The sequence below is a fragment of the Prosopis cineraria genome, unplaced genomic scaffold (genome assembly GCF_029017545.1).
Source record: "Prosopis cineraria cultivar Desert tree isolate PC_DT_omini unplaced genomic scaffold, ASM2901754v1 PC14, whole genome shotgun sequence".
Lineage (NCBI taxonomy): Eukaryota > Viridiplantae > Streptophyta > Magnoliopsida > Fabales > Fabaceae > Prosopis > Prosopis cineraria.
In genome coordinates, this window is record NW_026555345.1 from 29618190 (window position 1) to 29634589 (window position 16400).

Below are 16400 nucleotides of genomic sequence, written 5' to 3' on the forward strand. Positions count from 1 at the left end.
CAGCCCCTCTGAACTCGAACCCACGTTCTGCATATAGCAAGTGGGCCATAATGACACAAGGCCACTGGTGTTCACCAAAACCCCATGAATCAAACCCCACCCTTATTAATTTGCCCACATTTATAACTTTCAAATAATAAGCCTATATTTAATGTTATTGAGCTGCGATACTCATTTTTTATGAGTTAAGATGTTATAAAATATAAAACATTTTAGAGTTTTTAAGGTGTAATTAATAAAGTTTTTTTTAAAGCTCTAAATTATGGGGTGTAATTAATAATATTTTTCAATTGAGATACCATTAAATTATAGTAAATATTAAAAAAGTGTATAATTTTAAAGACAATTAACTAACTTATTAAAAAATATAATTCAGTTAAAAGTGTTTTGATAATTTTGAATGGATGGAGTATAAATTTAATACTAATTAACTAAATATTTTAAAATTTTAACTACTGCTGGTTTGATCAATCTGTCTTTCCTTGGTGTCATTTCAAGAGGAAAAATTCTGCATTACTTTCTTTCTATGCGCGTAATTGCGGTTCAGCTAATTTTGATTGTTAAAGTTGAATTTCTAAAAAAAAAAATCGATACTTGTATCAAACTGGATGGAAAAATAGTAAAATACAAATAGAAAATAAAAGTGTAGAGCACTATCTTTAATTTCATCATTTCCCACCTCTATGCAAAAAGGAGGGATATAATGAAAGATGCTAAAATCATGAGCAAGACCATGTCCTTTTCTAGCTATACAATTAATTTAATTTCCCTATATATGAAATCAATAGAAACCTTCGTGTTCCAATTGAGAAGGGATATTTGATTCTTGAATACGGGTGGTTGATGCATCGTTCTCTTCTAATCAGATTGGTCGCTTCTATTTATAAAGCCACTGAAGGCCACATGCTGAAACCATTAACTAGCTATAGCTACAGAAACTCTCGACAACGTGCCCTGCACATCCTTGATCACGCCTTCACAATGCAACTTTCAAAATGAACGAACCGAAATAAAACCCAGGATGCAACATATGTACATATAATCAATACAGTACATTTGGAATTAAGTGTATACATTGCCAAATGTCATGGCCTTGGAACTTCTATTTCTTTAAACTGTGTTGGTTTTAGCTTGATCAACCCTTAATTTTGGCAAAGTTAGTCAAAACCACAATGCAGGAAAGAGATTTAACAGAGCTAGTCGCACAAGTAAAGAGTAGAGAATTTGAATAAATGAATTTGAGAGATTTGTTAATTTACTTGAGGGGTTACAAATGAGGGGTGAAGGGGTATTTATAGGCCTCCCCCTCTTTCAGAAAGTTTCCAACTCCTTAATGGATGGTTGGAATTAATTGAATCCAACGATATACATTTTATCTCTAGAATATCTTATAGAAATATCTATAAGGACTATTCTTGATATTTACAAGAAGATTTTTAGAATAAACAAGAGGTGGATATTCCTAAATAATCTAGATACTTCAAGCACTCCCCATACTAGAGATATCTGAATCATTTGGAATCATACCAATATTTCTAGAAGTCTCTATGCCTTCTTGATTGTTCTAGATCTTTCTAGTCTTCGGGTCATTTCAGAAGCTTCTAGAATGTTTTAACCTCATGAAATATTCTAGAATATTTTTAAACATAATTTTTTATTTTTGCACTTTATTCGTGTTTTGTTATAGGTCTCTGTACTTTTTTTAGCGTTCTAGGTCTCTATACTTTTATTTTTTGATGTTCTAGGTTCCTAAATTACCAAAATGATCAAAGTGTAAGGATCTTAAATGAATGTAAGACACCAAAAATAAAAATATAGGGACTTAAAATATCAAAAAAAAGTGCAAGGACCTATAGCAAATACAAGTAAAGTGCAGGAACCAAAAGTTACGTTTTCTCTTTTCTTTATTATATTATGTGAGACTTTCAGTGACCGCAATTGCCTCATCGATAGTCTTCACACACAATGTTGTAACTCATGCTTGGCCCAATTCTAAAGACCATTAATAAAGTAAAAGAGAGTCTCTTCACTGCTCAGATTGGGAATCTAAAGCCTTAAAGTGGTGAAGTCTTGTACATAATTAGAGATAGTGGTCTTATATTTATGCTCCCTTAGTTTCTTTCAAGCATTATAGACCATACTTTTTGGATAAAATTGCCTCTTTAACTCTTTCTTGAAATCCTCCTAAGTATTGATTATGCAAAGCCCCTTATCCATCTTGCATGCTTTCTGCACCACCATAATATGGCATTATCTGCAAGGAAGTAAGAAGTGGTATGTACTTTAGTTTGGTCATCATTCATCCCCAAGTTGTCAACATATTGTTCCATCTATCATAAGAAGTTCTTAACCTCCTTAGCATCACGTACACTCTCAAATTCTTTAGGTTTAGAAAGATCTTACTTCACTTCCCTTATTCTACTATTTCCATCCAATAGTGGATTCCTTCCTTTTTTTTCTAAGGAAGTTTTGAGAGTGTTGAGTTATTATTGCATTGTGATGATGGCATCCGTCACCTTTGTCTTCAAGGATTTCATGGCATCCTCCTATTGATCCTCAGAGTTTTGCAAAGCATCCATACTACTCTTTACCACTTCAAGTTCTTTAAGAGTGTAGTCCTCCAACATACTCATATCACCCTCAACCTTCTCTACTCCAACCATCTCTTCCATATATAGTTTTTTCCAAGGCTTCAATTTCTATTGATAGGCTAGCAAGGTCCTTTGAACATACCTTAACTAGTGTCTTGTGCCTTCTTGCCGCTCTAGTGGAGGTTAGGATTCCATTCCTCTCTCCTCTGCATGGGTAAGAGTTTCTTTAGTTACTTCTAAAATCCTTGCCTACAAATATGAACTTGAACTGCAGCTCCCTTGAACTTTTGTTCTGATACCCTTTGTCACGGTTTTAGAACTTTCCTTTTCTTGAATCGTGCTAGCTTTAGCTTGATCAACCTTTTGATTTTGGCTAAGTTAATCGAAACCCATAATGTAGGCAAAAAGATTTAAGAGAGCTAGTCACACAAGTTGAGAGTAGAGGATTTAAGTAAATGAACTTGAGAGCTTTATTGATTTGCTTAAATGGTTACAATTGAGAGGTAAATGGATATTTATAGGCCTCCCTCTTTTTCTAGAAAGATTCCACCTCGTTAATGAACGGTTGAAATTAATTCAATTTAATAGTGTACATTCTATCTCTAAAATATCTTGTAAAAATATCTACAAAAACTATCTTTGATATTTACAAGAAGATTTCTCAAATATACAAGAAGGAGATATTTTTAAAATAATTTAAATACTTCAAACACTCTCCATATTTATCTCAATCATTTTGAAAGCTTTTAAAATATTTTGATCTTGTGAAATTTTTGACTTTGTCACACGAAGTTGAGTATAACGGATAACGTTCTGTTCATCTTGATTCGTTGAAGGAATTACGTGGGGCCATCATGTTACTTTACTGTGACTTGATATTTTCCTCAAATGAACGGTCCAATTTTATTTAAATTACATTAATTTATTTTCAATTTTCACGCTACAAACTAAGAGAGTCCATTTTTCTTATGTCTGCACCGAGTTAGATGGTTGGACCTTACTGTAGTAATAGTAACTAAGGTTAAATTTAGGAGGATAGACAGGGACGAAACTGAGGGCATTGGCAGTCTTTCGCTTTTGCGGATTTGACGTTCCTTGGACTTTTGTTCATGGCAGCGCTCGTTCTTGTTGATGACTACTTATTGTGAACTGTACTGTGGGGGGAACTGAACTGTATCACGGAGAAGTGGTGGGACTGGCGGAACGGATATTGAGAGGGAGCAACAAGATACATTACTGTGGTCCCACGTTGCATGCACGTGATGTTTTGTTTAATTTAATACAAAATTAATTGTTAACCAGCGTACAAATGTTCATGAAAACTGTGTTGGTGTTCGATAAATAATAGGTAAATTTTTGTTAGTTATTCATACTTGGTACTGATATTTAGCTCTGGGATGAATTCAAAATGGTTTCTCGCCTCCTCAAACTCCTCGTTCTTATCCAACGATAGCCATGCTCTTGATTAAAAGCTTGCCCATCTCTGTGCACACTACACGCACACAGTTGGGTCTGGCGCTGACGCCTCTGGGATAGAGAAGATATTTTAAGAAGCCTCCAAGATATTCCAGACAGTTCAATTATATTTAATTAGAGAAAATGATACTCGGGTCTCGTAGTGTTAAATTAATGATAATTAGATCTCAACAATTTTTGTAAAAAAATAATTTAAAAAAATCAGTTTAAATAATTATGAATTTATGAGTTTTAATTATAAATATATTTAAATATTAAATACAACTTTTAGATTATAAAAGAAAATTTTATTGATAACTATTTAAATTGATATTTATAACTTTTTTTTTTGAGAAGATTTTGTCAGAGGGATGTAAGTGTCATCAATTCAAACTTCTGCGACCTAACGATAATTCTTCCATTTAATTATTCTCTCATGCATTTGCATTGAATCGATCAGACGACGGTAGATAGCCATGCTTCTGCTTAAATAAATCGGTCCAATCAAATTAGCTTGTAGTCATGCTCATTCCACAGCCAATATTAAATTATTGAGCAGGCCTTTATGGGGCTAGTGGACGGCTTAGATTTGTCAGCAAGGCCGGTCAAGATTAATGGCGCAAATTAGGCAAAGCTTTGAATCAGGACATTATGTGACTGATGAGAAGGAGAGGAAGACGTACGAGAGGCTTCGAGAAGGAGAGAAACCGGTTTGCAAAATAGCAGGTCTGATGTGAAAGATGATCGAACGTTACAAGAATTTTAACGATCAATGAGTTTCAAAAACTAAATCTATAACGTAAAAGGAATCAAAATGAACTTTTGTGTTCCTATATTGAACTACGGGATTTTTGTAATGCAAGTTGATTTGTTCAAAGGAGAGTCAAAATGTCCTTTGGAACTGCTAATTTGGCGAATTCACGCTCTTTTATTTTTATTTTTATTTTTTCATTTTTTGAACGTTTCTGTTAACACGTGTGTGTGTGTGTGTAGACTGCTTCCTTTATCAAAAAATGGAACATATGGTCATATATGCCTACCTACTTTGGGCTAAAGTACTTGGAGTTTAGGCAGTTTTGTTTGAAATCACTCAATCAACTTTCTTGACTACACATTTCAATTACTCAAATTCTTCACATACTCGTCTATAAACATAAAAAATAAGAAAAAATTAATCATTTAATTTTTTTAAAAATATAACTTTGAATTCTTGTGCTTTTTTTTTTAATATTTTAAATCCTTATACTTTTATTTTTTTAATATTTATGTCATTTCATGAGCTTGTTATATGGACCTAAAATATTAAAAAATAAAAGTGTAAGGACCTAAAATATTAAAAAAAGTGCAATGACCAATCGCAAAACTTGAGCAAAATTTAGAAATTCAAATTTTTTTTAATTTTTATAATTTTAACTCAATTAAATTTTAATTTCTTAAACTTTAACTCCATACAATTCAGTCGTTATAATTAGTTTTGAATTAGTGAAAATTTAATGTCTAAATTTTGACTCTTATAATACAATCCCATACTTTTATTTATTTAAGATGTTGTTTATTATTAAAAATTAGGGAGTAATTTATATAGCTAAAACTATACAAGGACTAAGTTGTATTGAATTAAAGTGCAGATATTGAATTATAATTAAATTAAGGGACAATTTCAACTAAGGACCAGGGATATGACTTAATTATTAACAGGTCCCAAAAGAATATAAAACTTAAGTTTAGGTTAAGAGGATTAAACTAAAAATAATTTCAATGGTAAAAAGTTCAAAGTACTTTTCACGTGTTAATTTTATCTAAGATGCAAAATAATTAGTTATTAATTTTTTTAATTTCATTTGTTAATTTATTAATACGAGTTGTAAATTATATGAACTAATCTATCAATAATTATACAAGATATGGCATCAGTTGTTCATTAAAAAGTAGCAATATTAATTGTTAAATTGTTAATTTTACTTGTTAATTTATTAATATTATTTGTAAATTACTAACATGTTTTGTAATTTATAACTGATGTTAGTAACTTAACAAGTATAATTACAAAATTAATAACTAATATTACTGCTTGTTGACAAACTGATGTACTTTATAACTCATACTAATAAATTAACAAGTTGAGTAAAAAAAATTAATAACCAATGATTCTGTATCTCGAACAAAAATAATAAGTTAATGATATTTTAATTTTTTTTACTGTTAAAATTATTTTCACTTCAATCCTCTTGAACTGAAATGAAATTTCAAATTTTTTGAGATTCACTAGTAATTAAGTCACATATCTAATTTTTAGTTAAAATCTTCCCGTAAATCAAATTATAAAGATGAAATTTTAAAGTTTATGAATTGAGCTATCGTCGAATAAAAAATATAGAGACTACAAGATTAGTTTCTCCTGAAAGTAAAAACGGGCTCACCTACCAATTTAAATCTCATTTTATTTATATCTTTCTCGTCACTTTAAGTGATTAATTAAAGAATTTAAGTCCCTTACTACCCTTAATTATTGATTGTTGTTGATAGCCTAGGACTCTAAGAATAAAATTATAAGAACACAAGAAAAATAGTAGTAAGATAGTATCAAATGAAATAATCCAACATAATTTCAATTTTTGTTAGCAAATTTTTGTCATAGATCACAGATTTTTATTACATTTATCTGTGTACCATAATTGAATATAAAGAACGACACGAGTTACATTTAACCTTGAAGAATAAAATTATAGTTAAGTAAGTGAATTGATGTTACTGCATCTAATATTTAATTTAAAATCATTCTGAAGAACCGGAAGACCAAAAGTTTAAATTAAACAAGAAAATTACATCACTCAATATTATTTTTTTGGTCATTAAATCATCCAACAAAAGTATATTTAATTTGGTGCCGTACACTCCATTATGATTTTCCGTTGGCAATAGTATGATGAAGTTGGTAGAATCGATGGTCGCAAATTGCTTTAATTTGTACTATATTTTTATACTAATCAAAGGTACCATTTTTCTTGTTTTTCATATTTCATAAATTCAAAGGACAACAACAAATGTGGGGTATTTTCGTACACCCCAACATCATCCGTGACTTAATTTGCAGAGACATTTTTTCGAAATTTATTTGATAAAAGTCAATTCAAGTCACAAAATGCGTGGCCTTTTGCGGAGTCTATTTCCTTCTTTTTTAACGGAAACTATAATTCAAAATGCTCATGCCAACCACCCTACGAATAGAAATTTCAAATCATAACGTATATTCTTTTTATATATATTTTCTTCTTCGCTTATTTTAATCAATTATATATATATATATATATATCAATATAATTACGACTCAATGGTCTTCAATATGTTTTATTATACACCCACACACAAGATACTATTATATATTCTGGCCTGCCTGGCGACTAAAATTGATTAACAAAAAAGACTCGTTAAAATAGTTGAGCCAGCCATGACTTTACATCATAGATTTCACTCAACATGCAATTAATATATAGCATGAATCTAGCAGCTAAGTTAATTAGTAGATATACTACCTATTAATTAACCTTCTCATGAGAAAAAAAAAAATACTTATTAGCCTCATCAGTCTTAGATTAACATGGTGAAATTTCTACGTAAAGGGTTTGGATTGTAATAGATATTGTTTCATTGCATGTTCTTCTTTGATCAGTTTTCCACAATGTAATGAACCCATGTTTAAATATTCACTTTATAAGGAGTTTTACACTTAGTATCTAATCGTGCCTTAAACAAAAAGTTTTATAATATAAGAACACTTTTGTGTGCATTAAAAAAATTCTTAAAAATAGATATAAATCTTATGCATTTAGAAGAGTTGAACTACCCGGAAATACAAACGAAATGAAGTGAAAGTTGAGGTCCCTGTGTCGTTTTCATGAATTCACAGAAATGAAGACAGAAGATGAGATTGCATTGGATTGGTCATCACCTACTCCTAGTCCTACCATGTAAGCTGAGAGGAGAATGATGAGTGGCACGTGAGATGAGAGGATGCTCTGATCTGATCATTGAGTCCCACAAGCAAAAGAGATCATCAATTAATATAGTTATCAGGGGTCAAAAAACGACAGCAAGAATAAACCAAATTACCATGAAGCCGATCACCGCTAGCGACGGCTATATATATATATATATATATATTAAGAAATTTGTAAATATATTTAATATTTTTGACCGAACCTCCTTTTGGATAGTAGGAGTAGGAGGGTTCGGTAGATCTTTCTCTTGATTATAAAAATCTCCCGGGCATTGCATGAGACTATTCAATTTTTTTTCAATAAACACATGTTTAAAAAAAAAATCATATTTCTCGCATTTTTAATAGTATTTTACTTGGAGTTAAAGTTGAATACAGTGGGTGAACTAAAATTTTTAAGGTTGATATTGTCAAGTTATTTGACCAGTTTTTCTTTTTTTAAAAAAATCTTGTTTATCTTGATAAAGGGATTAAATTAATTATAAAGGGTTCCCTTTAAAATAAATAACTGTGGTTAACTATAAGAGAAGTATAATTTTTTATATTTATTTAATCAGGCTTACTTTTGACATAGTTTTAGTATTTATATCTGGTTAAATTTTCCTTGGCCTCAAATTATACCAAAAAATGTGGATATTGTTAAAAATAAGCCTAGGACATAACAAGCAGCTTATTATTATTATTTTTTAAATTACCAACACGTCGTTATCAAATAACTAATAGCTAGCTGGCTGGCTGGCTGGCTAGCTGGTCGTGTTGAATCGTACTTTGTAATAAATTAATTGTAACTTCATGCTTTCTCGAAGAGCAAGTAGGATTTTCGAGGAAAGAATGTTCTACAGATGACCATTTCCATTCTTGCAAACTAATTAACTCGAGGACGTCATCGTTAATCAAAATCATCTACAGAAAAGTAATTTTCATTAAAATATAGTGACCGGTCCAAACGTAAAAATATTTTTGGTGATTAGTTAGATCAAAATATACTTGCAATATATTATATAAATAAAGATCTCCCGGCCGGTCCCGGTGCCTGGTTTATTGCATCCGTAATTAACTTTTCCGACTTGTTTATAAATTTCCTCACGTACAGATCTTTTGTATTGGGTAAATTGTTAAAGGAATGAAGACAAGCAACGAGAGTTGAGAGAACATTAATTCTTGCTTCGAAGGGGTAGAAAGATGAGAAAAGTAGAATGATCGGTTTATATACATGTCACTGCAGGCTCGTCCTTTCTTTATTCCGAACGGTTTAATTATATGCTTAAAAAAAACTATTACTTGACGGTGTCTGTGTGCGCGCGTGAGAAAGAAAGAAGCCAATACAAGAAAACTTGTCCAAGTCTCTAATATCATACCCAAAAATCACACCAAGTTATAGTAGAAAAGGAAGCACAATTTGAACACAAATCAGATTACATGGGGAAAGAATAAGACTTTTGCGTACGAATATTTGAATTATTAGCCATAATGCTACCAAAGCCGAGGGACTAAAGAAATGAAACTTTTTGTCCTTTTATTTTGGCATGAAAAGTAATAGTAGGGTCAACATTAATAACTACTTCATGCCCTGCTTAGCTTGCACCCACTATCCAATCCCAATCCGCGTTTCCAAGAACAGCCACTTGGGATCGCAATGGTCCAACCAACTCAATTTCTTAACAAAAAAAAAAAATGTTCTTTCAATTATTGCATATATATGATGTGTGCTAGTATATATTCTTCAAAACAAGTTAATCTATATTTTTACTCGTTCAAAGTGAATTTAACAAGACTTAATTACTGAGTTGGGGTGCTGGACGTACAGGTAAACAGAGAAGCTATATAAAGCCATGCTCTTGCTCTCCTAAAAGCACAAACCAGAATCCATTTGAAAGGCCAAGATGGGTTTTCCAATGGCTTCTCTAAGTCTCGTTCTGGTTTTAGTGTCTCTGAGCTTGCCATCTCAAATCTGTGCTGACTACGTTTACTCATCTCCTCCACCTCCCAAGAAGTATCCTCCACTGTCTCCTCCCTACCACTACGCATCCCCGCCTCCTCCGGTGTACTCGCCGCCACCTCCCAAGCACCCTTATCACTACGCTTCTCCTCCACCACCAACTTACTCTCCCCCTAAGAAACCCTACCACTACCCTTCACCACCACCTCCTCCCAAGAAGCCCTATCACTACACTTCCCCTCCACCACCAACTTACTCTCCTCCCAAGCATCCCTATCACTACCCTTCTCCACCACCACCAACTTACTCTCCTCCAAAGAAGCCCTATCACTATGCTTCTCCTCCACCACCCACTTACTCTCCTCCCAAGCATCCTTACCATTATCCTTCTCCTCCTCCTCCAAAGAAGCCCTACCATTATTCTTCTCCTCCACCACCAGTTTACTCTCCTCCCAAGCATCCCTACCATTATCCTTCTCCTCCTCCTCCAAAGAAGCCCTACCATTATTCTTCTCCTCCACCACCAGTTTACTCTCCTCCCAAGCATCCCTACCATTATCCTTCTCCTCCTCCTCCAAAGAAGCCCTACCATTATTCTTCTCCTCCACCACCAGTTTACACTCCCCCAAGCATCCCTACCATTACCCGTCTCCGCCGCCGCCCAAGGCTCCTTACCACTATGCATCTCCTCCGCCTCCGACCCCCGTCTATTCCCCTCCTCACAAGCCCTATGTCTATGCTTCGCCACCCCCTCCTTATCACTACTAGATACCGGCTTTGCATCTCACTCACTGTAAGCTTCTTTCGCCTGTCTCTGTTTTATTAATAACTAGCTGATTTTTTTTTCCTTAACATTTTTCTTAGCAGACTGATGACGATTAATAGTGTAATATACAACTCCAAAATCTATCTCAAGACGTGAATTTTGTGTCCAAAAAACTGATTTTATATGTATCTAGTAACTAGATGACGCGATATATAGCTATACGCACTCCATACTTAATTAAAAACTGTTTCAATATTTTCAAGTCTTTGTCAGTTTTTTAAATCAAACTATAACATGTTGACTTGTTTGTTAATTTTACTCATTATGATAAAAATTCTTCAGATACGTCTATTATATTGGAGAGAATAAATAAATTGTATACTTTTTTTTAATAAAAAATTAATGTTTATGTCACATTGCAGGGTTTGAAGAAAATTTATATTTAATGAGCAAAATAAAGAAAGCGATGGAAGGAAATGAAGAGCAAGGAAGGAAGGAAGCAGTCTACAATTCAGGAAATGAGAATGGAAGCAAAGTTTCCGTGTCGCCTTAATTAAGAAAATGATGCTTTATATATTCAGCACAAAATAAAGTGAAGTGTTAATTTGAATTCTGTCATTTTGTTCTTTATGGTGTGTGTAATTGTAAGGAACTGCACTGAGATGGATCACATGTATCCGCTGCTGATAAATCATGAGTAGCACATGCATGCATATACTTTGTGCAGTTTTCAAAACTTTATCTGCCTTTGCACGGGTTTCTCTGATAAACCACAATATATATATATACATAGATATAACGAATTCCAAATATTCTCTCTCAATCTTTACGTATGTGATCTTGTCGCTTGATTGTGATGATTTCACTTAAAACATGATTCATATATTCTCTTTATTACCCTAAACTAAGATTTTTCTTTGTTGATTTTTTTATAATATATAAGTTCTCACTTAACATCATTTGAATATAATGATTCCCAATTAACATCTTGCAGTACCCCGAATGAAATGAAATTAAAAAAATAAAATATAAGGTTATTTTTTTATTTAAAAGATGGCCTTATAAATAAAAATATAGTAATAAAAAATGGAATTTACTGCTAAGTAATAATAGTAAAAAACTACAAATTTAATAAGTATTGCATATCTCATTTTATGCAATAAAAAAAAAATACTTTAGCAATTGTCCCCCGGGCTAGAGAATCCAGCTCGCGTTGATAAATGAAGAGAAAAAATTAAAATACTTGCATTTGATTTGAAAATGGCGGGAAAATGTATACCCTCATCGAAAACTTAAGAAACTGTCATTAAGTAAAATTTTTAGCTTTAGAAATGAACATTTATGACAATAATGTTGATTCATCGATGCCTTACTCCAAAAGATCGGCTTATATGATTGCGATAAATTACAATTACCCATAAAATGAACATTTCAAATAAGTAAATTAGTATAAACAAATTAATCATGCAGTCCAAAATAAATCATATTTATTAATTTTTAACATTATTATGACTCCCTAGGTTTTGATGAAAATTACCCTGCTATAATGACTGATGACTGATTTAAGATACTCTTTGACGTGTGTGTGTGTATCACATATACCAAAATATACACATTATATATACTAGTTTGGATTTTGGATTTAATGGTATCTCTTATTAGAGAAAGAAGTCTCTCATCTTATAATAATTAGAATATAGATTAGAAATATATAATACCAAGTGATTTGAACTATTTTGGTAAATTGAAAATCCTCAAATATATTTAATATATAAAATTAGATTTAGATTCGATGAGTAGCTTAAATATATTCACTCAATGAATATTTCATATGACATGATAACAACAATTTGATTAATTGATGGCTATCAAAATTTTTGTCATATAATTCAAAAAGTATCAAATTTCACATTTTTGGAGGGACAACACAAGTAGGGCTAGTGTTATCATTGTGATTATTGTTTTGAATTTTTTGAATAAAATATATCTCAATAATTTTCAATTATAAATGGAATTTAATGATTGTAAGGAAATGCACTGAGATTAGGGGCAGAACCAGCTTTGATGTTGAGGGGGGCCAATTTTTGTTAAAAAAATATACTACTTTCATTAAAAAATATAAGATATATTTAACCAAATCATACCTCCAAATGAGATAATTAATTATTTTTAAATTGATACTACCTTTTTATGTTTGTTCTTATTTAATATGGTGTCTCTCTTGAAGGTAAATGGTTGAGTGATTTATTTATTAAAGATATTTTAGAGAAAAAAATCATTAATTACACATTAAAAATTAAAAATGTCTTATATTTTTTAACATCTAACATAAAAAAGTGTCTTATGTTTTTAAATGAAAGGAGTATGTGCATGTATAAATTGTTAATGAAGGATTAAAGGAGAAAATTTATGATATTTCTTATAAGTAAAATAGGAAGGAATATTACATAAGTATATGAATATATATCACATCTATGTATACTAGGATTTTTTTTTATCATTTCTGAAACCTTTTTATGAAGTTAAATATTTGGAGACCCATATGAATACATGGGGAAAGGCAGAGAGTTTTTTTTTTTTTTTTTTTGGGGGGGGGGGGGGGAGGGCATGGCTCTCCCCATCATATAAGTAGTTCCGCCCCTGACTGAGATGGGGCACATGTATTCGCTTCTGATAAATCAATAGCACATGCATGCATATATACTTTGTGCAGTTTTCAAAACTTTATCTGCCTTTACGCAGATTTCTCTGATAAACCACAATATATATATATATGTGTGTGTGTGTGTGTGTGTATGTATGTATAATGAATTCAAAATATTCTCTTTATTAACCTAAACTAAGATTTTTCCTTTATTGATTTTTTATAATAAGTTCTCCTCCCATGATTTTTTTTGGTGCTTTTACAAAATTTTCTTGTGAATATAATGATTCCCAATTAAGATCTTGCAGTTCCCAGAATGAAATGAAATTTAAAAATAAAACAAATATAAGGTTATTTTTTTATTTTAAAGATGGCCTTATAAATAAAAATATAGTAATAAAAAATGGCATCTACTGCAAACTAATAACAGTAAAAAAACTGCAAATTTAATAAGTATTGCATATCTCATATTTTATGCAATAAAAAAATTACTTTACCAATTGTCCCCCGGGCCAGAGAATCCAGCTCACGTTGATAAATGAAGTGAAAAAATAATTCAAATACTTACATATGATTTGAGAATGGAGGGAAAATGTACACTCTCATCGAAAACTTAAGAAACTGTCATTAAGTAAAATTTTTAGCTTTGGAAATAAATACTTATGAAATGTTAGTACATAGAAGAATCAGACAAGAAATGAAGAGGGCTCAGAATAATGCGGTGCCTTGGCCTGCCATTTCCATTGATATAAATAGTACAAGTCTGTGCAAAACGGTTACAAGAAAATGAATGAATAAATACACATAGAGAGAGAAACTATATAGGGTGTAGATGTCATCCTTATCTACAAAATAACTAATTACATAATTAAGACTCCATATTATTTTCTAACACTCTCCCTCAAATGCAGGGGAGTTATTGACAACCCAAGTTTGTTTCTAAAGGTTGAAAATTGTGTGGAGGCCAAAGCTTTGATAAAAGAGTCTGTAACTTGATTATGAGAAGGAATGTATCTAACGTGAAGGATATCAGCCATAACTTGATCTCTCACAAAATGCAAATCAATTTCTATATGCCTAGTTCTAACATGTTGTACAGGATTGGCAGTAAGAGCATTTGTACTGATATTGTCACACCAAACAGTAGGAGGATACTTAGGTGCACATCCTAATTCATAAAGTAATGAACACAACCAATTAACTTTAGTAGTGGTGTTTGCTAAAGCTCTATACTTTGATTTAGTACTAGATCTTGACACAACTCTTTGTTTACTAGATGCCCAGGTAATTAAAGTATTTCCTAAATATATACAAAAACTTGCCATTGACTTTCTATCATCCACATTTGTAGCCCAATCAGCAATTGTAAAGGCATTTAGTTGTAGCTGAGAAAATGGTTTAATGTGCAACTTAAGATTATAAGTTCCCTTGAGATACCTCAGTATTCTTTTTAAGGCTTGAAAATGAACAAAAGTTGGGCTTGACATAAACTGACTCAACTTATTCACAGAAAAGGCTATATCAGGTCGAGTAGTTGTTAAATATTGAAGAGCACTAGTTAAATATTAAAGAGCACTAATAACTTGTCGATATTTACTGGGATCAGTTAATGGTTCACCATCAGAAATTGAAAACTATCAACCACTAACCATAAGTGTAGACACAAAGGTAGCATTAAGCATATCATGTCGTTTTAACAAATCAAGGACATATTTTGCTTGATTCAAAAACATTCCAGAGCTATCACAAGCAACTTCTATGCCAAGAAAGTAATGAATAGAACCCAAGTCTTTGAGAGAAAACAAGCTATTGAGTTTTTCAATAAAAGACCTCATATAAGAAGGATTATTTCTAGTTACAACAATATCATCCATATAAATTAAGATAAATACCATTAATCCACTTGTGCGAAGCATAAATAATGAAGTATCACTTCAAGCATTTTGAAATCCCCATTGCAACAGAGTAAGTCGCAATCTTTCATACCACGCACGCGGTGCTTGTTTCAAGCCATAAATTGCTTTAATAAGCTTGCACACATGATTTGATTTTTGAGAATCAATAAATCCCTCAAGCTGATGCATAAGAACTTCCTCTTCCAAAAATCCATTGAGAAAAGCTTTATTAATATCCAATTGCCTAACTTCCCAATTAAAAGTCACAACAAGGGTAAGAACAACACGTACCATGATTATTTAACAACTGGACTAAAGGTCTCAACATAATCAAAACCTAGAATTTACTGAAAGCCTTTCACGACCAGTCATGCTTTACACTTTAAAAACAAGCCATCAGCTTTATATTTAGTCTTAAACACCCAGTGACAGTCAATCACCTTCTACATTTTCTGATAAGGAACTAAAATCTATGTTTGATTTTGCTTTAAAGCTTTAAACTCTTCAGCCATGACGTCATGCCAGTGAGGAACGGCGAGAGCTTTAGAGACAGATTGAGGTTCAACAAACTCACAAAGTATAACCAGGTCCTCTGATTTTTATAACCCAACAAATGGATATTTGGGCTTAAAGATCCCACGGTTAGCCCAAGTCACTATGGGCTGCTCATTAACAACATCACATACGGTCATGTGATCTGCTAACTAAGGTAAAGCAGAAGCTGACTCTGACGTGGAGCTTCTTGGAGAAATACTGGATAGAAAACTATTCTCAATAAATTCGAATGGTGAAGCAGCCCGAGGAGATATAGACTCCATAGCTGTCGTGTTTTCTACAATATTTTTTGCACCTTCTTGAGACTCAGATATTGATGAGGAGGACGAAGAAGTAGTCATAATAGGAATAGAGGTCTTTATAGCAATATCTTTCATTGGTTGATAAAGAAAACCAGTAGCAAATGGAAAAACAGAGCCATTAAATATAACATGCCGAGAGATATAAATGTGCCTACTAGAACTAAGACATTTGTATCCTTTTATTGAGAATCATATCCAAGAAACATACATTTTTTACTATGAAATCAAAATTTATGATCATTATAAGGCCGAAGAC

General features: G+C 32.1%; 1 protein-coding gene across 1 annotated transcript; it reads left to right on the forward strand.

Moving 5' to 3' along the window:
- Positions 1 to 9889: 9889 nt before the first annotated feature.
- On the forward strand, positions 9890 to 10785 carry LOC129293265 (extensin-3-like). Its single transcript, XM_054931134.1, is given in 2 exon segments — positions 9890 to 10616; positions 10619 to 10785. Coding segments are annotated over 2 exon segments (822 nt in total). The 5' UTR covers positions 9890 to 9926; the 3' UTR covers positions 10751 to 10785.
- Positions 10786 to 16400: the final 5615 nt, after the last annotated feature.